Source organism: Canis lupus, chromosome X (assembly GCF_003254725.2).
Source record: "Canis lupus dingo isolate Sandy chromosome X, ASM325472v2, whole genome shotgun sequence".
NCBI lineage: Eukaryota > Metazoa > Chordata > Mammalia > Carnivora > Canidae > Canis > Canis lupus.
In genome coordinates this window covers 41,803,330-41,825,994 of record NC_064281.1, presented here as the reverse complement: position 1 = coordinate 41,825,994, position 22,665 = coordinate 41,803,330, and the positions used below count along the sequence as shown (strand labels likewise).

Here is a 22,665-nt window from a genome sequence, read left to right as displayed (position 1 = left end):
TACCCTGGCACAAGTCCGCATCACTGCTCACTTTGACTACTGCAGGGCCTCCTGATGGCCCCACCCCCAAGTCTGTTCTCTTCACAGCACCCAGAGGGGTCCTCTTACAACCAAACTGGATTGTGTCTTTCCTCCTTTGCTCAATTAGGCAACTCACAGCTCACTCAGAAAAGTCCAAGTCCTCGCTGTGGCCACGAATCCCTCCAGGATCAGGCCTCTCCAACCTCCCACCACACTCTGGTCCAGCCACACTGGCCTCTTCAACACTTTTGGCACACTCCAGCCTCAGTGCCTTTGCACTGCCTTTCCTCTCTACCTAGAACGTTCTCTCCCATACACCACGACTCCCTCTCACTTCATTCAGGTCTTTGTTTAAATTTCACCATGAGGAATGTCTTCCCTGATTGTAGTACCAAAAAGTGTGCAACTGCCCACTCTTGCACCTCTACCTCCTGTCCTCGCCTTATTTTTCCTCACAACGCTGATCTCTGGCTGACCTAAGATATGTTTTTGTCTGCTGTCTACCTGCATAGAATGCAAGCCCTAGGAAGGCAGGCTCTTCTGTCAGTGCCTAGAACAGTTCTTGGCACACAGTGGGCACTCAATCACATTTGTCCAATGCATGAATGAGTAAAACACCTATAGGGGGCCTACGATGCGGTAAACACTCAACCAATGATTGCTAAGTGAAGCGATCAATGGCTGTATGCATCAATGAGGAAGTGAACCCCATTCCAACTCGGATCCTAGAGCTGCCCTCTCCCTGATCCCACCCCCAGCAGACCTGGGAGCCAGCCACGGGCACAACCACAGGAACTTTATTTACAAACACAAGGCTGGAGCAGGAGGTGGGTGGGAAGATGGACACGGCAGGACCTACTTCTGCTCCCGCCTCCAGACGATGACCATGCCGCTGGCGTCACTGGAAGCCAGCAGGCTCTCATCACAGTTGAAGCTGACATCCAGCACAGGCGCACTGTGGCCCTGCAGCTTGTTGACGGCAGCCTTGGCTGCTCGCTCCACATCGAAGAAATGCACGCACATGTCCTCGCTGCCGGTCACTGCCCGGATGACAGAGACAGAGAGAGAAAGAGAGAGGCCCTTGGGAGGTGTTGCCAGAGGAAGCCAGGGGCCCTGGCTGTGAAGTCCTGGCATGGTTTGGGGAGGTCTTAGGGGGTGGTGGTCCCTAGGCATTTTAAGGCTCACCTTAGCTATTTTAGCCCTGTGTCCCGGGTGTGAGGCCTCTGAACTGTCTGGGGGGTGGGGTTGTGTCTCACATTGTGAGGTTTCTGGACTCTTCGGGGCCTTTGTTCAAAGTGGGAGGCTGTTGGAACGTGGGAGTTCTCGAGGCCCTTAAAGTCTGGGCATCATGGGGTCGTGGTGTCTGGGCTGGATCAGCACCCGCCCTGGGCCCTGCCCCTCTCGAGCCACCCAGACACCCCAACTCTGTGGGACTCACCCACACAGGCCCCTTGGCGGAAGGACATGAGGGGGCAGAAGATGCTGCGCACAGGGTGTGAGCTCTGCTCAATGGGGAAGCTTCTCTTCAGCTGCAGGGTCCCCTCGTTGTCCACCACCCTGAGGGGAGGATGAAAGTGGGTCAGGGCGGCGCCTCAGCTCCAGACGATGATGGACGGGGGGTGGCTCTGTGTCCTGACCCTTGCACCTAGGTTCATTTGAAGGTTCACAGAATCCAGTTTTGAGACAGCTGCATATTCCTATAAAGCATAGGCTGACACGTGAGTTCGTGACAGTCTGGAAACTGCCCACTGGTGGAAATTGGAAGGCTCGGCAGTGGGATTCACTAGTTTCTCTTTCTAGGGCTCTTCAAGAGATCTTGGTGTGAAGACAGGGCACAAGGAGAGGAAAGGGATGACCAAACTGGACTCCTCTGTGCTGTGGAATATGATAAGTCCACTCAAAAGAAAAAACAGAGTGGGGGCCCTGAGTGGCTCAGTTGGTTGGGCATCTGCCTTAGGCTCAGGTCCTGATCCCAGGGTTATGGGATTGAGTCCTGCATCCTGGCTCCCTACTCAGCAGAGTCTGCTTCTCCATCTCCCTCTCCCCCTCCCCCTGCTCGCGCATGCACTTTTTCTCATGCTCTCTTTCTCTCAAATAAATAAATAAAATCTAAATAAAACCCCACAAAAGAACCAATGAACCAATAGCACTGCAGGGGACTTGGGGGCACTTCCGCGGGCATCATCTGGTAAAGAAAGCGAGATGTGAAGGATGTAGAAGGAGCCCACCTCTGTAAAACAATGATCCTCCCTCCAAAAGGGGAGGGGTGGGTATTCACGCTTAGGGTTACAGGGTAGAGAACAAGATACAGGAAGGTAGTACAGAGTAGTTAACAGGTTTTACTGCGGCAGGGGGGCGGCCAAGGTGGTAGGAAGAGGAAGGTGGGGAAGGGGGAGGATGGGGAAATGAGTCCCAAATGTGGGGCTACATCTAAATTTAGAATTACAGATACATGTATGTGTGTACATGATTTTCTTTTTTTTAAAGAGTCAAAAAACAAAATAGTAAAACAGAAATCATCCTGCCAGGCAGTGGTTTTCAGGCCCAGCTAGACAGTGCTTAAGGGAACCTTTCAATAGACCAGTGCGCCCAGTCCTGCCGCAGAGCTTCCAAAATCACTGGCTTACAGTGGGGCCTGGTCATGATTCTGCGAAGCCCTTCAGGTCATTCCGGCATGCAGCCCAGGCTGAGAACTGCACTTGGGTAACATGTCATATGTGAGCAAGGACAGTAAACTCTCCCGCTCCAAAAAAAAAAAAAAAAAAAAAAAACGAAAACGAAAGGAAGGAAGGAAGGAAGGGGTACAGACCACTGCTCTCAGGGGACCCTAGTATATTTTCTGGCTCAGGTTGCTCATCTGTAAAATGGGCATGGTAAGAGCACCCTCCTCACAGGGCTGTCTCGAGGAGAAAATGGAGTGCTATGTATGAGGCACCTCAACAGGGCCTGGGGCCGGCAACTGCTATGCTAGCACTAGCACTTCTGCTACTCCTCTTCCCACTGCTACTGTCATTATCATATGAAGACTCAACTTCCTCGTTCACTCCAACTAACCCGATGCCTGTTTTCCTCTGCCGAGCAGACAGTGCTCCCATCCCAGTCTGATGGAGGTGGCCTGGACAGGGAAGACCCACCTGTAGAGCAGCAGCTTGTTGAGGCAAGCATTGATGAGCAGCGAGGGGTCCCGGGCCTCGCGGCTGACCCAGGAGCGGGCAGAGATGCTGGTCACAGGGCTACCCTCATGCACCACCAGACGCTTGGCTTTAGTCAGTTTTCCTGCAACAATGGAGGGAGAGGAGGCAAAAGTCAAGGCGGGGGGACACAGCTGTGTGCTGGGATGGTGGCAATGTGAACACCCAGATGCAGGCCTCAGGCCTGCCTACCTGTGGCCATGTCGAAGAGGAAGGAGAAAACACTGCCACGGTCATCGCCTGCCCAGAGCAGCCGGCCAGGGGCGTCAAAGGACAGAGCAAGGACCCGGCCTGTCAGCTTGCTGGAGCCACCCTTCACTTTCTTGCCTGTGGAGATGTTCATGACATGCACGTTCTGCTTGGCATTCCCCACCTGTGGAGGAGACCCGCACATACCATTATCCTGCTCTCAGCCAGTCTCTCCTTGAGTCTGACCATAATGGAGCTGCTGTCGAAGGAACTGGCTGGTTCCTACAGGAGTCTAATCCCAGTAGGCCTGTGGCAGGTAGACTGGGAGGTGACCAGGGCCTGCAATCCTTCAGAGCCAGCCCCTTGCAATCTAACCAGGACAGCCAGCCCACTGCTCCTTAGCCAGCATTCCCACCACCACCACCGCGACAGGCAAACTACAGGGCCATAGTGACCTGCTTCCAGATTGGCCCTTGCTGGAAACCTGACTACACTGGGGCTGGTGCTGCAGCTGAAGGGATCCCAGTGCACAGGCTCACTCAGCCGGTCCCCTCTCTGCCCCTCGAGGCCAGGCCAAATTTTCACTTCCTTCCCCTGCCCTCTCATTCTCAATCCTGGGTTTGGATCATAGTGGAGCTGTGCCACTAGGAGGAAACAAGCCTTCTGACTAGTAAGCCTGCCCCACAGCCAGCAGCCCTGGTGGTTGTAAAGTGGCTGCACTGCTGTTGATAAGACTGAAGGGGTACCAGGGCTGGGACTCTGCCTCCTGACCGGTACCCCCTTGGAGTCTGTCACAGCAAGGTTACCCCACACCAACACCTGTGTCATTTTTCTGCCCAGACCTGTCCCTCTGAGTCTGACCACAGGAGGACTGTGGTGATGGACTAGAGGGGACACCCCCTTGCCACCCACACTGACTCCCGAGGACAGCTCTCCTGGCCCAGCAGCCCCACCCTTGGCGAGCGGGCACCCTGAAGCCTGACCACAGTGAGGTTGTTGTTGACTGGCTGGAAGGTGCAGCAGAGCAATTCGGCACTGTCTGGGTCAGGAATCTCCCGGATGCAGCGGCCATCCTCAGAGGCCCAGATGCGCATGGTAGCATCAAGCGAGGTGGACACGAGGATGTCATTGGAGAGGGACCAGGCGAAGTCGGAGACACCGCGGGTATGGCCCCGCAGGACACGGAGAACGGTGGGCGGGGCAGGCACCAGCTGGCACAGAGAGATGCTGCCGTCGAGTGAGCAGCAGGCCAGGCGGTGCCGGTCATCATTGGCGAAGCGCACCCTTGGGACTGCAATGCCAAGAAGCTATTTGTGGGACTCGGCACACTCCCCAGGTGCTTTCGTTTATAAAAGGTTCTGACACAGGGCTGGGGGCTGGGACCCACTGCACCAAGCACAATGGCTTCAGCAAAGGGCTTTGCTTGGCTGAGAAAGGGAGCTGGAACCCTAGAAGGCCCTCTGCCAAAAGTTTCCACCAAAGGCTTTGAACTCTTCCAAGCAACTCATAACCTCAGAGGCCTTCTGCAAAGTCCTCTTTTAAGTTACTGAGCCCTTTTAAAACAGACAAAGTGCTTGAGATTTTGCAGACCACTTTACTTTGCAGAAGGCTTGTAGGTTTGTGGAAAGGTTTATGGATGGTAACTTCTTCAGAGGTGGGCCAGAGACTCTGTGTTCCAGAGAAAGATATGCTGAGTAGTGGTCACAGTTTAGGCAAATGAGTGGTGATGGGACCCGCTACCTGTTGGCTTACCTGCCTCATCCACGTGCTGGTCGAAAACATGGTACATGCCTGCAAAGGCATAGTTCTCGCTCAGCGATGTGTCCCCAGCCATGGCTCGACTTGCTTCTGCTACTGATGTGGGTACCACGCTGCCAGGTGGCCTGGGCCCCAACAAGAGCAGGGGATAACAGGAGGTAGGTGCTAGCATTCAGTCTGCTATTGCCCAATGGTCCCTCTTCCCCTCACAAACCCCCAGCTTGCAGCTGCCCCCGCTGCATACCTGTCCTCGTAGACAGCACGGTTCATCTGTGCCTGTAGTTGGTAGGAGCCTCGGCTGACAGAACGGCGGTGCCCACGGGCCCCCAGGGCCCGAGGATCATCCTCAAAGTCCTGCAAACAGAGAGCCAGGATGGGCACATCTTGAAACCAGCCTTCAAGAATCTATGAAGTCTGGAGTCTTAGAAATATACCCAGAACCAGATCCCTTCTCACCCTACCCACCGCAGCTGCCACCAAGGCCTGGGCTACTGCGGTTGCCTCTGCACTAGCTCCCCTGCTTGTTCCCTTGCCCCACTTAGTGGATAATCAGTAAATGTTCTGTGAAGAAAGAATGGACACTTTCCCCCAGAAAACCACTCAGCAGAGTCTCTTGCTTCATTCAAGTTTCAGCTCAACTGTCACCTCCTCCAAGAGACCTTTCTTGATCGTCCCCATTAGAAAGAGCATCCCTCTGTCCCCCATCTGAGTCTCACTTTATCCCCCAAGTCAGCTTTACTTTTCCATCTTAGCCATCCTCACTATAAGCCATGTTAACTATTGACTTGTCTGTCTGGTTTCGTATGTCTACTTACCTATTTTGTTTATTGCCTGTTTACATGCGTTTATCTTGCTTGTTGTCCATTTATTGACTTATCATGTGTTATCTCTTTTTACCCTCTGATCATCCTAAGAGCCTGGATCAGTACCTTGCACACAGCAGGTGCCTGACAAGTCTGCTAAGGGAATGCATATGGAGGCAGGTGGTGTGCATGGCAGGCAATGTGGGGAGGAGCTCACCTCCATGCGGTCTAGGGTAGTGCGGCTGCTGCGAACGATGCTGTTGCTATAGGCGCGGGCACTGCCTGGTTCGGAGAGGGGCCCGTATCGCTGGCCCAAAAGCTGCCCACGCAGCCTCAGGTACTGCCGCCGCAGTGCTGGGGGGTGCCCAGCCTTGGCATTCTCCCGTAGTAGCTGGCTGCGCCGACGGATATACTGTGTCCGAAACTGTGGAAACGTTGGCGTGCGGTACGCGTTGTACCTATGATGGCAGGAGGCAGGGCAGGCAGCAGGCACAGGATAGAGGGAATCAATCAGCTCAGGGGACAGGGAAAGAGAATGAGGGGTGTGGCTGTGAGGGGTCAGGATGGCAAGTGATCAGCAGTGATGATGGGGGTCCCTCTGACGCTGTGATGAGGGTGGGTCTACAGTAATAAAGGGCATGGCGGATGAGGTCACTGTGGGGACAATGGAGGCCGTCTGCAGCTTTGCTGGAGTTGGTATAGGGTGACTAAATCAGTGTTGACAACAATAAGTCAGCGTGACATGGTGATGGGGGTTAGTGTGGGGCAATGCTGGAAGTCAGTACGGGATGGTGATGGGGTCAGATTGGGGAAGTGATGATGGTTAAGAGAAGTCTGCGGGATGGGGTGGGGGCAATGGTGGGGAATAGGAAGTCACCAGCCTGAGCTCCATCACCCCTTCCCAAAGGCTCTGGCAGCACAGCCTCTTTACGCATGCCCAAACCTGACTGCATTTTCCAAGCATGCTCTTTCTGACCATCTGGCCAGCCCTTCTCTGCGGGTAAGCCACCACACCCTGCTACAGCGCATGCTCACTTCCAGTATGCTCACGCAGCCGCATAAGGCAAGTTCTCCGCCCAGTCTCACTTAACGCCATTGCGCATGCACCGCAGTAACCCGCTCCCAAGGGCTTCGACCCCATTCCTCACCTCGCGTCTACTGCTAAGACCTGCTGCCACACCGCGGCCATTCCCCGACCTCCTCTTCTGGCGTGTCCGCCCGCGGGAGCCTGCAGGATAAGGGCCTGGAATGTCAGCGTTTCAAGTGAAGGGATTTAGTTCCGCCCCTTCCGCCAGATGATCGTTGCCGTAGACACCGAGTCCCTCGACGCCCGGATGTCGCGAAATACCCAGCAGTTAGCATGGTCATCACCCCAGCCCTGCCCTTCCCGGGCAGCTCCCGGAAGACTGACAACAGCGATTCAGATCTCATCCCACCCCACCCCCCGGTCACCATAGCGACGCCCCTCCTCCCGCCTAGCAATCTTTCTAGGCATTTCCCATCCATCTTCTTTCCCCCCGCCCCCCGCCTTCCCTTCTCCGGTTCAAGAGCAGGGCCCGGGATCAGAGACCACCTCCGGGGCTGCCTCCGGCTCTTGAGGCCCCCGGGGCGGCCCTGAGACCAGTGTCGCCCTTTCCTTCTGCCTGTCTTCCTCTCTCAGGCTCCAGGCAAGATGGCCGCCTGCTGTCAGGAAGAGTTGCCAAGCGCAGAGCGAATGGATAGGAATCCTTCCCAGGGCGTGGGAAAACCACGCAAGCGCTCTAAGGGACAGTAGCTTCCGGCACAGGATGGAGGCTCCACCCCTTAAATTCTACTCACTCCAGTCCCTAATGGCACTTTATGTATACACAAGAATAACGTACAAGGCCCAGAGAGACAGGGGCGACTATGTGAATCACTCACTAAAAATTAGGAATACTTTCTTTTAAAAGCGTGGAATAGGGCAGCCCGGGTGGTTCAGCGGCTTAGCGCCGCCTTCAGCCCAGGGCGTGATCCCGGAGACCCATGATTGAGTCCCACGTTGGGCCTCTCTCTCTCTCTCTTTCATGAATAAATAAATAAAATCTTAAAAAAAAAGATAAAAGCGTGGAATAAGCTGATTTTTTAAAAAGATCTTATTTATTCGTGAGAGACAGACACAGGCAGAGGGAGCAGGCTCCACGCAGGGAGCCTGACTCGGGACTCGACCCCGGGTCTCCAGGACCACACCCTGGGCTGAAGGCGGCGCTAAACCGCTGAGCCACCTGGGCTGCCCAATAGAAAAAATCTTTTTAAAAAACCCAACAAATTCTACTCAAACAGGATCTGGGGCTATTTTACTGTCAGATTGATGGTTAAGGTCCTAGCCAAATGCACAGATTGGAACGGAAAAAACAGTAAGCCAGAACTGTTTGAAGATAACACCATGTCAAACAGCAACTCCAGTGGTAGAAACAGGGGCGATGTCTTTTCTGGACTCCTCTCCCCTTCATGTACCTCCTGCCCAGTAGGTCCCCACCTAGTTTAAAAATACAAAGGCAAGGGATGCCTGCGTGGCTCAGTGGTTGAGTGTCTGCCTTTGGCTCAGGGCGTGATCCCAGGGTTCTGGGATCGAGTCCCTCATCGGGCTCCCCACAGGGAACCTGCTTCTCCCTCTACCTACGTCTCTGCCTCTGTGTGTGTCTCATGAATAAATAAGATCTTTTTTTAAAAAAAGCAAAGGCGGGGGATCCCTGGGTGGCGCAGCGGTTTGGCGCCTGCCTTTGGCCCAGGGCGTGATCCTGGAGACCCGGGATCGAATCCCACATCAGGTTCCCGGTGCATGGAGCCTGCTTCTCCCTCTGCCTGTGTCTCTGCCTCTCTCTCTCTGTGACTATCATAAATAAAAAATTAAAAAAAAAATTAAAAAAAGCAAAGGCAAGCAATGGACACACTGGCTGTGCCCACTTTTCATTACTAAGATAGGCTAACACAAAACCTGAAGTTGTCCTCATCCTCAGGAACAAAAAGCAGCGTAATTTGAGGGAAAGCCTGAGTGGCTTGGGGTGACAAGGGTATGCTGAGAATCAAGACCAAAGAGCAAAATGAGAGATGTGGAGCTGAGGTGTAACCGGAGTTCTTATTCACATATTTGTAGATGCTGAGTTCTTATTCACTTATTTTATCCCTGAAGTTTCTTCCTAAATGAGACAAGTGAGGATTCGGACATGAGGTCATAACTTAAATTTTACCGTTTCCTGTTGGGAAAATATTTGGCTCTGAAGCCAAAGTTCTCCTAATCTCCAAAGTCTTAATGGTAATAATTCTCCATGGTCTGAGTCAGAAACAAGATTCCTGCAGCTGGGAGAAGACTCACAGACCACTTGAGCAGCGCCCAGAAAACTGAAACAGAGAGCCAGCCTTTCAACCAGCATTCGTCAAGCCCCTACTAGGTGCCAGGCACTGGGAAAATAGTAGTTATTGAGACAAACAGCTCCTGCTTTCATGGAGCTGCCATTGTAATGGGAAAGATAAACAGTAAAAAACTGGTACTTACAATCATTAAAACAGAAGTTGGGTTAGTGTTGCTGAGCTGTGAGAAGGCAGGAGGGAGAAACAAATTTAAGGCGGAACCTGAATGAAAAGGAGCCAGCTACACACAGCTCTGGACACTAAATGTGTGACTAAGCCAGTGAAGCTGATCAGTGCCTGAGTCAGAGAAAGGGAGAAATCCCTTTACAGCACTAGAACTGGGGTAGCTCTGCTCTTAAGATCTCAATTCCATTTGCTTGGTGAACAATTAGGGCCAGATTGTGGGCCTGGGAAAGACTGGACCCTGGGTTTGGTACCTCAGACCCTAGCAATTTAGATAAATGGGCACAGTCCTTGATCCTTCCCAATTTTTTCTGCCAATACACTGGACTGTATCTCACTGCTTTTCAAATGTTAAGGCACCAATCCTTTCCTGAGATCAGCCTCGCCTGCTTTCGGTGACAACCTGAATTTACCAAGCTCTCACTACATCCATCTTCTGTGAATGGTCACAAACCACCCTAATGAGGTAGGTGTCACACGTAGCCCTGCTGTGAAGATGAGGAAACTGAGCCCTGGAGGGGTTTACCGCCTATGGTCACAGAAGTAGAAGACCTAAGAACTAGCATTTGGACTCAGAGAAGGAATTGGACTAGACTCATTTTATCATCCTAGACGCCAGAAACCACCAACTCCTGGTATCCAGCCAGCAGTGTTGACAACAGTGCTCCATCTCTCTTCTCTGTACATCGCCAGCATCAAATGTCAAATCAATTCCACTTCTCTTTGGCCTCTAGCACTGGCAGGTCCACCCAGAAATCCAAAATGGCTCCCAGCTACTGTGAGGAGAAGCTCTCTGGCCTCCTCTCCAATTTTGCCCCTTGTTGCTCTTACTCAATCAGGTTAGGTTCCAGCCATGCTGGCTTTCTCACACATCCTTCAAAACTGCACAAACTATTTTTGGGCTCGAATGTTCTCTCCTGTGCGCTCTCAGCAAATACTTCTATTCATTCAATGGTGATATTAATAAGTGCTCTGTGCCAGGTACTGTCCTAAGCACTTTACAGACCTAGAAAACCTTTAATGCTCACAGCAACCCTGTGAAATTGGTACTGTTATGCCATGTTAGAGATGGGGAAATGGGAAAGAGCTGAAGTGACCTGCCCAAAGTCAGTCAATAAGTGCTGGGGCTGGGTTTGCACCAAGGCCACGCGGCTCTGGGAATCCTTGCTCTTAACCACTACATTGTTTAACACTGACTCCCAAATTACCTTGTGTAAGTTCCTCCAGTGTATATTCATAACTTCATTAGTACTTTCATCCCACAACTCGTTTGACCTGTCAGCAAATTCCGTTAGTTCCACCTTCAGAATTTATCCAAAATGCAACCTCTCCTGTTCCTGTCCACTGCTACCACCACCATTGCTGGCTTCAACTCCTGCAGTGGCCTTCTCACAGCTTCTGCCCCCAGGCCTCCCTGTCTGCTCTCATAGCAGCCAGAGGATCCTGTCACAACCCAAGTCAACTCTCAGAACTCCTCTGCTCACAACCCTGTCCAGCCTCCATCTCTCAGAGAAAAGGCCAAAGTCCTCCCTGTGGCCAGTGAGGCCTTCTAGGACCAGGCCCCTGTGACTTCTCCAACCTTGCCTCCTGCCACTGGCACCCTTGCTCACCCTGCTCCTGCCACACTGACCTTCTTGCCATTCCTCACACACACACCAAACAAGCTCCCACCTCGGGGCCTTTGCACTTGCTTGCTTTTCCTTCTGCCTATAATTCTCTCCCAGATATCAAGGCAAGGCTATACTGACAGATATGGCCAGTAAGGAAACAAGCCCTCATTTGATTGAGAGGTTACGTATAGACAGCAAAAGCAGGACTAGCCAGATGCTAGCCCATGTCCCACATGCTGGGTAACACCAAAACAAAAAGGACCAGACCACTGCAGCACAGATGGTAGGACACCCTGTAGCCAAGGAACTAATGCCATGCTAGGCAGTTCTATAGCCATAAGTCAGGGGAGGAAAGGGACAGAAAGCCTCATACCTGACCAGATCCATTGGTGATGCAAAACCGCCTCATGATGGCCTCCTTGGTAGACAAGGAATGAGGAATGGCCTCACAAGCCTCTTGTGCTCTGAGGATCACAGGGCGTTCTGCCAATACTTAGGTCAGCCTGTCTACATGGCCTATGTAGAGCCGTGCAAGGCCGTTGGAGTGCTATGGCGGAACCATTCTTCCGCATCAAGTCTTCCTTGCTAGCTCTCCCCCGCTATCTTCGTCTTTGTTAAGAGGCCACCTCCCAAGTAGCCTTCCCTGACTACCTTGAAGTAGCAAATCCCATCTCTCTCCACATCCCCAGCTTTAATTCTCGCCACTCCCTAACACTACATTACACACTGATTTATTACTATACTGTCTTTAAATCCCACCATGATGTGATTCCTGAGGGAAAGAAATGTTGTATCCATTGCTGTATCCCTACAATTATCTGTCACATGTAACAAATGCTAAATTTTGGGCGCTTGGGTGGCTTAGTTCGTTGAGCATCTGACCTTGGCTCAAGTCATGGTCTCAGGGTCCTGGGACAGGAGGCATTTGGCTCCTTGCTCAGTGAAGAGTCTACTTCTCCTTCTCCCTCTGCCCCTTCCTCCTGCCCCCCTCCCCACTTGTGCTGAGTCTTTCTTCTTTAAAAAAACAAATGCCAAAAAAAAAATGCCAACATTTATTGACCACATGTAACTACCACTGATCTAGCTGCTTCCTAGGTCTCAGCTCATATAATGGGCTACCTTTATTATCTCTCTTTTCTAAGCCAAGAGAAAGGTTTTAAGAGGTTGTGGCTATGGAGGTTGGAAGGCAGGACCTCCGGTACTGGGCAAAGGAAGAGCCCTTTTGTCTGGAAAAGCCAGAAGGATCCTGAGATCCGTGACTGGAGAGGGGAAGCAGGATGGGGTTTCAGGGCCAGTATCTGGAAAACAACATCAGACACCAACAAAGAGAGGTTAGTATTTATAGAATGGAATTTTTTGAGGCTTTTGAGTTGAAACACCTGTAACTACGGAGAAGTCTTTAGGGAACAGGCCAGGCCAGCAGAAAAGAGCTGACAGCTACCCAACCTCCCGTGCCAACACTGAGGTCTAACAAGCCACACCCATAACAGCTGAGTTTTTGTTATGGAAAATTTCAAGCTTACAGCAGTGTTGATATAATGAACTTTCACGTATCTATCACAGAGATTCAAAAATTACAGACACAGCGTTTTTTTTGTTTGTTTGTTTTTTTTAAGCTGCGGGCTTCACAAGCATTGGAGTGGTTTGGGCCAGCTGTTAAGACACAACGAAGTGGGAAACACCAGGGCACTTGGCACATTTCTTTCATTAAGCCTTTCTTCCCTTATGGAGACAAGTGGGTAGACTGGACTCCAATGAATAAAAACATACCTGTTACTATGGATTACAATCATAAGGGTTAAAACCCAGACCACAAATCATGTGTCCAGATAATTACTAAAAACTAGAAAAAACAAAGGAAAATTCCAAAGAAGAGTTTCACTTAGGCTTAAAATTGAGTCCAAAAATTTGACTCAACGTTGTACTAGGAATGTTTATACAGAATGCCATGGACGGTTTTGGACAATTTATAAGGCTGAACTTCCTTGGTACATTCACTGTTAAGACTGCTCAACAGGCTCCGGGGCAGCGCTCTATAACCGAACATTTTCTGTAGTATGTTATATGCATATTCATACTAAGAGGAAAAAAAGAGATTATGAAAAGCTTTGGGGTGTTTGGCTCGAAGAGCATAGGACTCCATCTTGGGGTTGAGTTTGAGCCCATTAGGTGTAGATGACTTAAAAACAAGCAAAAAATTATGAAAAGCTCCGTGTCAGGTCTCGTATCAAATTTGAAAAAAAAACCCACTTCTAGTTTCTCAGGTCTTTGTGCACTCTGAATTAGAAAAATGATCATGGCCTCTATCTCAGTCTGAGGAAAGGTGGGGGAGGTGGAAGAATGCAGCTGGAGGACAGATTTCATCCTGAGAAGCAAAGTGGTAGAACACTGGCTACTGATCATTACCCAATATGCCTTCTTCCAATACCTTAAATATTTTTTTAAAGATCTTATTTGTTCATGAGACACAGAGAGGCAGACATAGGCAGAGGCAGATGCAAGTAGGGAGCCTGATGTGGAACTCGACCCCGGTACTCCAGGATCATGCTCTGAGCTGAAGGCAGGTGCGCCTAACTGCTGAGCTACCCAAGTGTCCCAATACCTTAAATATTCACAGCAACTTATTTTGAAAAGCCTTTTGAAAGTTTCATATAACCCCAAATCCAGGAGTGCATGGGACAAGGGTGTGGGTGCACTATCAGTAATTTGCCATGTCCTAAGATGCCCATCTTGAGGGCACTGTTATTTACATCTTACACTTGTTGAACCTGAGGCAGAGGAATTAGGCTGTGAAGCAGCCCACATGAGGTGGGAAGGGCAGGGCCTTGGATTTATTCTTGAAATGGACAGAGGTAAGGGGTCTAAAAAAGGTTTGCATCAAAGTTTTTGGTCTAGGAAAGATACAGGGCTTGAAAATACAAGTATTTGCAGACCAAGGACCTGGTCTATTTTTTTAAAAAATATTTTATTTATTCATGAGATCCCAAGACCGAGACCGAGAGAGAGGCAGAGATACAGGCAGAGGGAGAAGCAGGCTCCATGCAGGGAGCCTGATGTGGGACATGATCTCTGGTCTCCAGAATCACGCTCCGGTCCAGAGGTGGCGCTAAACAGCTGAGCCACCCAGGCTGCCCCAAGGGTCTTCACAGGCCTTGGGACAGAGGTTTTCAAGGAACCTCTGCACAGGAGTTTCTGATCTCCGTGGGTTCTTGAGGAACATGCACACTAATGAAATTCTGGTCAAATGGAAGCAGAAAACTAATAAGCATTTTAAGGGAGTTTTAAAAGTCCTGTATCTGGGGCAGCCTGGGTGGCTCAGTGGTTTAGCACCTGCCTTCAGTCCAGGGTGTGATCCTGGAGACCTGGGATCTAGTCCCACGTCAGGCTCCCCGCAGGGAGCCTGCTTCCCCCTCTGTCTCTCATGAATAAATAAATTTTAAAAATGTCCTAGATCTGGAAATTTTATTGATCAGCAATCACACTGAGAAAACCGAATCCTCTAAGCCCTTTTCCTTAGAGAAAATAAACAGCAAGAGACTGAGCCTTCCTGGGCTGGATTTCATGGGGCTTGAACACACAACCCTAAGAATCAAGGATCACATACTCTGCCAACTGAGCCAGCCAGGCGCCCCTACAGGAAACTTTTTAAAGATTTTTTTATTCATTTATTCATGAGAGACAGAGAGAGGCAGAGACACAGGCAGAGGGGGAAGCAGGCTCCATGCAGGGAGCCCGATGTGGGACTCGATCCGGGGATCCCAGGATCACACTCTGAGCCAGTCAGATGCTCAACTGCTGAGCCACCCAGGTGTCCCTACAAGAAACTTTCTACATCAGGAGAGCAGAACAGGTGTAAGAGGCTGTAGTCTTTGTTGATGTCACTTAGGAATCACTTTGTTGCAGGAATTTCACAGTTGATTATGCAATCTTGCCTAAAGCCAGGATGACATTTCACTTCCTGACAGGCAGGCAGCAGATGCCCCCTCACTGTGGCCTACCTGCAAGGCAGGAATGGCGTTCTTCCTGCCAGCTCCCACTGCCTTGGGTCCCCAAAGGCTCAGAATGCTTCCTCATACCAAGTACCCAACATCAACCAGTGGTGGCAGCCACAAGGCCTATTTTCCTGGTTCAGTGAGCCAATCAAGAGGTGTGAGAAGTTGCCTAGCCTCCATCCACTTGCCAAAGTAGATTCATGACTGGTTGGGTAGAAGGGTCTATGGGGCCTTTCCAACTAACTGGAGCCAGGGAGGCAGACCTCCAATACTGGAACTCTTCCAACAGACCTATAATCTCAGTTCAGGGAACTAAAAATACCAGAGTGGGCAGCTTATCAACTTCTCAGTTCTGGAGCCTGGAAGTCCATCAAGGTGCCAGCAGGGCTGAGCTCTAGGGAGATCCCTTTTCCAAACTACCAATTTCTTGTATCCTCATGTGGCTGAGAACAGAGGAAAGCCTTCTTGGGACTTGTGAGGGCACTACCCACTCTTCATCACCTTATCTAATGAAAATCACCCAAGACCATCATATTGGGGAAAGGAGGGTTTCCATAGGACTTTTGAGGGAACACACTGAATTCATTCACTCCATGAATGAGGAAATGAGGCGTTAACGATGTCCTGGAACTGGTGATCAAGTGGTACCGACTTTGCATCAACTAGGTGGAAGCCATGGACACAACTGATTTAGAAATTCCAAAGGAAGGGATAAAAGCCAACAGGACTCCCAATGTAGCCACTCAAACCAGGACTGAAGGGACTGGCAGTAGGACTGAGGAACTAAGATTAGCTCTAAGTGCAAAACCATTGCCACCACCTCACCACCAGACTCATACCACCGAAGACTGAATCCCTATGACAAAGAGCTGTCTCAAGGACTGTACATGCCTATTAAACGTACTTAACCCTCATGAAGAAATGTGACATGCTCATGAGGTTGAGGCCCACAGGTTAAGTGTCCTACCCAAGGTCAAATAGCTGGAAGGCAGCAGACACTGCATTTGTGTCCTGGAATCTGAGTCCAGTCTGAGCCCTTAGAAACTGGTTTTCAAATCAGGATTTTTCCACGTTCCTCAGACAAGGTTGAGTTTAATAGATTTCTTCCACCTCCCAACATTTCAAAGAAAATGGAAATGCTTTTTATAACATGGTTTAACTCCCACCAGGTGCTTACATTCTCAGAACAATCCTGTGAGGACACCCACTGATGCTCAGAGAAGCTAAGGAGACTCAAATCCTAGCAGTCTGATTCTCAAGCTGACAAAAAAAAAAAAAAAAAAAAAAGACCAAGAGGCCATCTCAGAAAACCTAATTCCAACAAGAATATTTCCTCTGTAACTCCCACCACCCCCACACTTGTACTCAAACTCAACTTTAAACTGGAGAGTTCTACTCTTTTGCCTACCCACTCCCCTCCAACTAAATTCTTTCCTAAAACCCTCCCTTCCTGATCTTCCATTTTTAGTTTGAAAACTGGGTTCAAGGGATCTCTGGGTGGCTCAGTGGTCTAGCGCCTGCCTTTGGCCCAGGGCGTGACCCTGGGGTCCCGGAATCGAGTTCCACATCAGGCTCCCTGCATGGAACCTACTTCTCCCTCTGCCTGTGTCTTTGCTTTGCTTCTGTCTCTCTCATGAATAAATGAATCAAATCTTTAATAAGAAAAACTGGGTTAACGAGGAAAACAACACGTATCAGTTTTTCATGTTTCAACTTTTTAATCAGCTCCGTGAAGAACATCCTAAAATGCTAAATGAGACAACAGAATATTTTTTCTTCCAGTACTAAAAAATACATTCACAAATATTTTTAATAAACTGCTGTATACTCAGGGTGGTAACCTTGAATAATAATAAAAAAAAAACCCCACCTCTAATCATATCAATGATTTCTTGTATTTGCATTTGGAAATTGCTTCCTAATCTTGATAAACATTGCAGATAGGCTTTTAAATGTCCCTAAATGCACAGTTTTTAAAGCAGTCTAAACACTTTTTTGCCACAATCAGTAATCCTGAGAGCCCAAACTGAAAAACTGGAAAATACCCAGCATCTGCAATGTCCCAGGATTAGTATTTAAATGGGAGAAAATTTTGGAAATCACATGGAGCTTTCTCTAAAAGGTCTCTGTAACAAACTACCTCTGGAGCTCAGTTAAAAAATAGAACTTGATGTACTAGAACAGATGTGTCAGTGCAGCTCCAAAAATCTTTATAAATACAGCCATTTGGAAGGATGATCCTGGATCAGAAGTTTTATTCCTTGTGTATCTGAGAACGGTAAGAAGGGGGAGAATTATAATGTTGGGAAGGCACAGGCACACATGCTCACCTCCCTGGGTTGATAAAGATTGCTGAAGGCTGGATGACAGCAATGCCGCTTCATCTCCTCCATGCCCAGCAAGAGATTACAAGGGAGACAGACTTTTAGATACCGCCCCCCCCACCCCACAGCAGACTAGTCCTGACAGGCACCTGGAGAACGAAGGAGGGGTCATGTGGACCTGGTGAATTAAGTGTAGGCAGGAGGAAAAGTTGAGTCAAACATGACAGGGCTGGTGGACAGAGGTCCACTCAGTGGCAACATATAAACCTCACCTACTTTAGGTGCACATGCCTCATCTCAGTTGTCATAATTGTCTCTGTAATTTCCTCCTGAGTAGCGGTCATAACCACCCTGGCTTCTGAGAAAAAACATACATGGCAGTTAATGAGAATGTATCATATGCATACCTTGGTATTAAAAACCACACATATTTACACATCCTGTTTTACATATACCATCATATGCAATTTAGAATGCAAATCAAACATATACTGTACAGAAATCATATTATGTGACATGTAACTTGCACACAGCATAATAAACATTAACAATATAAACTTACAACTAACGTGACATGATAAACGTGTTAACACCATCTATCATATTACATCATAATTAGTGCATCATGTAGAACTCAAAAACATGTTAAGTACCATACTTACAGTTTCACTATAATTTGTAAAAGCAAACACTAGTAACACCAAAATGAAGTTATGTATGAACCCTCAGGCAGCTGAGCTCTTAAGATGTAGGCAACCCCACCAGAGTACTCCAATCCCTTGGCTACCCACCTGCCACCATAGTCTCTGGACCTTCCATATCCATATCCATATCCATATCCATATCCATATCCTCCAGGTCGACTGTCATATCTGCCACTCCCATAGCCCTGGTCCCCACCACCTACAGCAGATCAAGAAAAAGTCAGGTAGCCATCCAGACGTAGGTCACTTAAGCAGCTCTCCCCCATATTCAAACTTACCTCTAGAGTAGCTGCGACCACGCCCATGGGCCCCAAAGGCACCCCCTCTAGTTCCCCTGGCCGACTTGCCCGCGTGATCCACACGGATCTGGCGACCATCCAGAGACTAGGTGTGGGGAGACATAAGGAGGATGGGTTGGTGGTCAAATAGGGCAGTGGTGAGGAAAAATGGGTAGGGCAGGTGGGCAAAAGTGCCCAGAAACTCTTGGTGGGCACCAGGTTCTGGGTGCCATGTTCCAGAACAAGCTCCTTTAACCAGAATGGCTTTTATCAGGAGCCGTAGAATCCCACAAAATGACCTGAATCCACCGTGTTCCCCCTGCTACTACTTACATCTTGACTGAACTCAGGCTGAGTTCTCCTCCCCACTCCTATAAGCTGCCCCACTATTAGGGGCTAGATAGACACCTCTCTTGGTTTGAGACTTCAGAGTCCATCCCAGAAGACTCACGAGGTCCTCTCCGGGCCAGGCCCGCAGGTCTGCAGACTCTACTACCTAAGCCCAGGGCAGGTCAACCATCCACAGGTGGCTTCTCGGCCTCATGCAGGACCAGTCGTCGCCTCCCAGGCAGCCCGGCTCTGTCTGCCGCTGCCCTCCACCCCCTAGAACAGAAGGCAGTCACGCTCCTGTGAGTGGGCACGGCGGGGTTTGTTGGCCGCGCTGCCCCTAGCAGACACAGAGGGAAAAACAGAAAGAATGGTGGAAGTGGCAGATGGGGGCAGGGCCCCTATGCAGGTAGGAGACCTCACCTCTCCATTCATGGCTCTCATGGCATCTGAGGCATGCTCTGGATCGGTGAAGGTGATGAAACCAAAACCCCGGGATCGCTGAGTCTCCCGGTCCTTGACAACAACCACTGGGGATAAAAGAGAATGCATGTAAGAAGAAACATAAGCAACAAAAGGTGTCAGGTAGAGGATGGACCCCTCCTACCAATCATCAATTGGAAGTTATGGGGTTCTCATAAGACTATGCCTTAGGCCTAAAAAAAGAGAAAGGAGTATGTGTAAGCCTAGGTTCCTAATTTCTCTAGTTATGTTTTTTTTTAAATACAGGTTAAAAAAACTTTTGACAAAGAAAATACAAGGGATTTTCTTGTATTTTACTGGGATCAAGTCCTGAGCCGAAGGCAGAAGCTTATTAGCCAAGTAAGCCAACCAGGTGTCCCTCTCCTTATCTTTCTTGAAACGCAAGGGCCCCGGACTTTCACAAACACTCCGCTCATCATTCATCTGGCCCATGTCTCACCCTCAGAGATAGGACCGAAGCTTCTGAAGTGGTCTTCCAGAGCCTGCTCATCGGTGTTGAAGTTCAGCCCTCCCACGAAAAGCTTCCCTTCTTCAGAAGACATGGCAGTGAACTCGAGTACTACGGAGAGAGTATGAAAAAGGGTGGGAGAAACCATGGAGATGAGAAAGGAAAAAAGATTAAAAAAGGACGAAAAAAGAGAAACCACAGAAAACGAAAAGGCGACTAAAGACAGACCAGAAACAAAAGCCGAAAAGGCTGGATTCGGCGGTGCTCCATCAGGGAGACAGCCACTTGGGGGCGGCCTTCACGCATGCCCGTATCGTCCTCCACCAACCACCACGCCCGTCATTTTGTGGCGCTGCACAGGTCCAGTACACGCTCCCGTTCTCTCCGCGCCCGCAGAACAAGATGGCGGCGGTCACGTGGGGGCGCGGGGTGGGGGAAGGGCGCCCGCACAACTCGGCTGTCGCGCTGTCACTGCCGCCACCGACGTCGCCAGTCCCTCCCAGCATTCCTCGCACTTAGATAGAACGCGCCAGCCTCCCACCAACCGAAAAGTTTCACCTCTGAGCACGGGGCCCGCCCACTTGAGAAAAGCCCAAGCGTACGTGTCAGGAGCCGCTGCTCTCCCCACTCGCGCACCTAGCTCCAGGCTGGCGCAGCGCACATCAGTGAAGCGAGGAGCAGCCGGCCCACAAAACCTGTGCTGCTTACCTGCAAATCAAACAAAAAGCTCAATGCAACAGCAACCGCCGAGAAGCAGAGAGACTGGGAAGATTACAGCGCGGGAAGTCGCTTGATAAAGCTTACGCAGCGTGTACGTCACGGAGCGTCCCTCGCATGTGCCAGCGTTCATGTTCATTGGCTGAAGCCCGCAAGGGCGTGGTAGGAAGGGACGGTACTGCAAACGGACCTATAAGCTCAGCACGCTTCCGGAAATGGAGGCGAGTTTAGTGCGATTAGCGTACCCTGGGGTCTGTATCCGTTCACTGGTCCTACGGTCTTTATTTTTTTTTTTAAGATTTTATTTATTTATTCATGAGAGACACATAGAGAAAGAGGCAGAAACACAGGCAGAGGGAGAAGCAGGCTCCATGCAGGGAGCCCGATGTGGGACTCGATCCCGGGTCTCCAGGATCACGCCCTGGGCTGAAGCTGGTGCTAAACCGCTGAGCCACCTGGGCTGCCCTGTTAATCTTAAATCTGATGGTAATATTGTTAATATTATTCTGAGACTGCTGTCTATAGAGGTTTGAACCAATTGAGGTAATCACGTTGGTATCATTGATAATCAAGACTTCATGGTTGGAAATGGTTTAGAAATACAGATGATATACTATTATTGTGGAATACTTTTATTTATTTATTTTGTTTTTAATTTTTATTTATTTATGATAGTCACACAGAGAGAGAGAGAGGCAGAGACACAGGCAGAGGGAGAAGCAGGCTCCATGCACCGGGAGCCCGACGTGGGATTCGATCCTGGGTCTCCAGGATCGCGCCCTGGGCCAAAGGCAGGCACTAAACCGCAGCGCCACCCAGGGATCCCTGTGGAATACTTTTAAATTCAGTTTTGCTTTATGATTATATAAAATACTTGGTTCCAAAGTCGAGTCTAGAAAACAAGGTGTATTTGAAGCAGTTCAGCTTCTTTCCCTTCGTTTCATTCTTTTCCTTCCTTCTGTAGGTAATCATTCATTAAAATTGAAAGGTATATTCTTCCATTGTTTCCATGATGAGTGTATATAAACATATATTTCTTTCCTTAGAAAAATGGTAGCCTGCTATGTACAGTTTTTTAAAAGATTTTATGTATTTGTTTTTAAGGATTTATTTATTTATTCATGAGAGACACAGGCAGAGGGAGAAGCAGGCTCCATGCAGGGAGCCCAACGTGGGACTCGATCCTGGGTCTCCAGGATCATGCCCTGGGCTGAAGGCAGCGCCAAACCGCTGAGCCATCCGGGCTGCCCGGCCCTATGGTCTTCATCACTTATGCACATGAAACTTCGTTCTCACACCCCTTTCTGTCCCTGACATCACCCTCGCCGTCCTTGACGTCTATCCCCCATTGGTTTTGACGTCTTCTTCACCATCTCAGTTGTCTTCCATGGGTCTCAGACGTAATTACTGTAACCTCCTTCACCTCCCGGTCCTCTCATATCCCTCAAGGGCCCGATGTTTTATTCCCCACTTTCCCTGTTATCCTAACCCTTCGCAATCCATAATGTCAGATTCTGCGTTTTCTCCGTGTCTGATGCTGATCCCTACGTTTTTGTTTTTGTTTTTGTTTTTCCGTGCTCAACACCTAGCCGCCTGTCATGGGATCCTTTTTTCCTGGTGTCATTCCTCTCATTTCTGACTTCAGCCCTCCTCCTTATCTACAGCCTCCTAAAGTGTCTCTTGATTTTCCTGCCAGTAGACTGCCTGAGGTGCTTTCTACAAAAACAGGATGCTCCAATTTTTAGACGGAGTATATCCCGATCCATAGAACAATTTTTGTTGTCACTCAGAGTTCCTGAGCCTTTGATCCACAGAAAGTACTTTCACAGCACACAATGTGGACTTATCCAGAGCAAGGAGTGGCTGAACTCACTGCCCACGATTTGGTCTTGTCCAGCTTTCAGGGTGTCTGTGTTTCCGGTCAAGGAAGACTGGGTTAGTCTGATCTCAAAAACTCTACATTTCTTATCCATAGAATGGACCTGTCTAGCCTTTTTCTGAGGGTCAGCCCTCCAAATAGATACTAGATTTGTTAATTTTCAGAGTACAGAATGATATGCATCCACAAAATGGACTTGTCTGGCTTTTGCCATATCCAGACCTCCTATGCCCAGGATGGACATGAATAGATTTCACATTGTGCATATACATAATGGTCTTAGGTAGCCCTCAAATAATCAGCCCCCATGCAAAAAAGTACCCGTTTGCCTTTCAAGGTGTCTGAGCTCTGATCATATTCTACAGTTCATGACACATCTTCATTGTTCC

At 49.5% G+C, this 22,665-nt stretch overlaps 2 protein-coding genes across 12 annotated transcripts; both read right to left on the bottom strand.

Moving 5' to 3' along the window:
- Positions 1–796: 796 nt before the first annotated feature.
- Positions 797–7,705, bottom strand: WDR13 (WD repeat domain 13). Of its 4 annotated transcripts, none has more exons than XM_049107755.1 (10): positions 7,536–7,705; positions 7,111–7,190; positions 6,180–6,386; positions 5,404–5,513; positions 5,154–5,284; positions 4,385–4,692; positions 3,405–3,585; positions 3,156–3,297; positions 1,460–1,578; positions 797–1,061 (listed from the first exon to the last, which is right to left on the bottom strand). In XM_049107755.1, exons 3-10 carry the CDS (start codon positions 6,183–6,185, stop codon positions 877–879), a joined length of 1,182 nt encoding a protein of 393 aa, XP_048963712.1. In that variant the 5' UTR covers positions 6,186–6,386; positions 7,111–7,190; positions 7,536–7,705; the 3' UTR covers positions 797–876. The 4 variants fall into 4 exon arrangements, 3 of the variants coding, with proteins under 3 accessions (XP_048963712.1, XP_025324536.1, XP_048963711.1); XM_025468751.2 differs by having other exon boundaries at positions 6,180–6,420; positions 7,536–7,696; XR_007409488.1 differs by lacking the exon at positions 7,536–7,705 and having other exon boundaries at positions 1,031–1,061; positions 1,460–1,666; positions 6,180–6,420.
- Positions 7,706–12,162: 4,457 nt separating this feature from the next.
- RBM3 (RNA binding motif protein 3) lies at positions 12,163–20,544 on the bottom strand. Of its 8 annotated transcripts, none has more exons than XM_035711791.2 (7): positions 20,389–20,544; positions 19,672–19,791; positions 19,173–19,279; positions 18,423–18,528; positions 18,232–18,343; positions 17,713–17,798; positions 12,163–12,422 (listed from the first exon to the last, which is right to left on the bottom strand). In XM_035711791.2, the coding sequence occupies exons 2-6, from the start codon at positions 19,772–19,774 to the stop codon at positions 17,738–17,740; spliced, it is 489 nt and encodes a 162-aa protein (XP_035567684.1). In that variant the 5' UTR covers positions 19,775–19,791; positions 20,389–20,544; the 3' UTR covers positions 12,163–12,422; positions 17,713–17,737. The 8 variants fall into 8 exon arrangements, with proteins under 8 accessions (XP_035567684.1, XP_035567685.1, XP_048963714.1 ...); XM_035711792.2 differs by having other exon boundaries at positions 17,713–17,795; XM_049107757.1 differs by lacking the exon at positions 12,163–12,422 and adding an exon at positions 14,069–14,360.
- Positions 20,545–22,665: the final 2,121 nt, after the last annotated feature.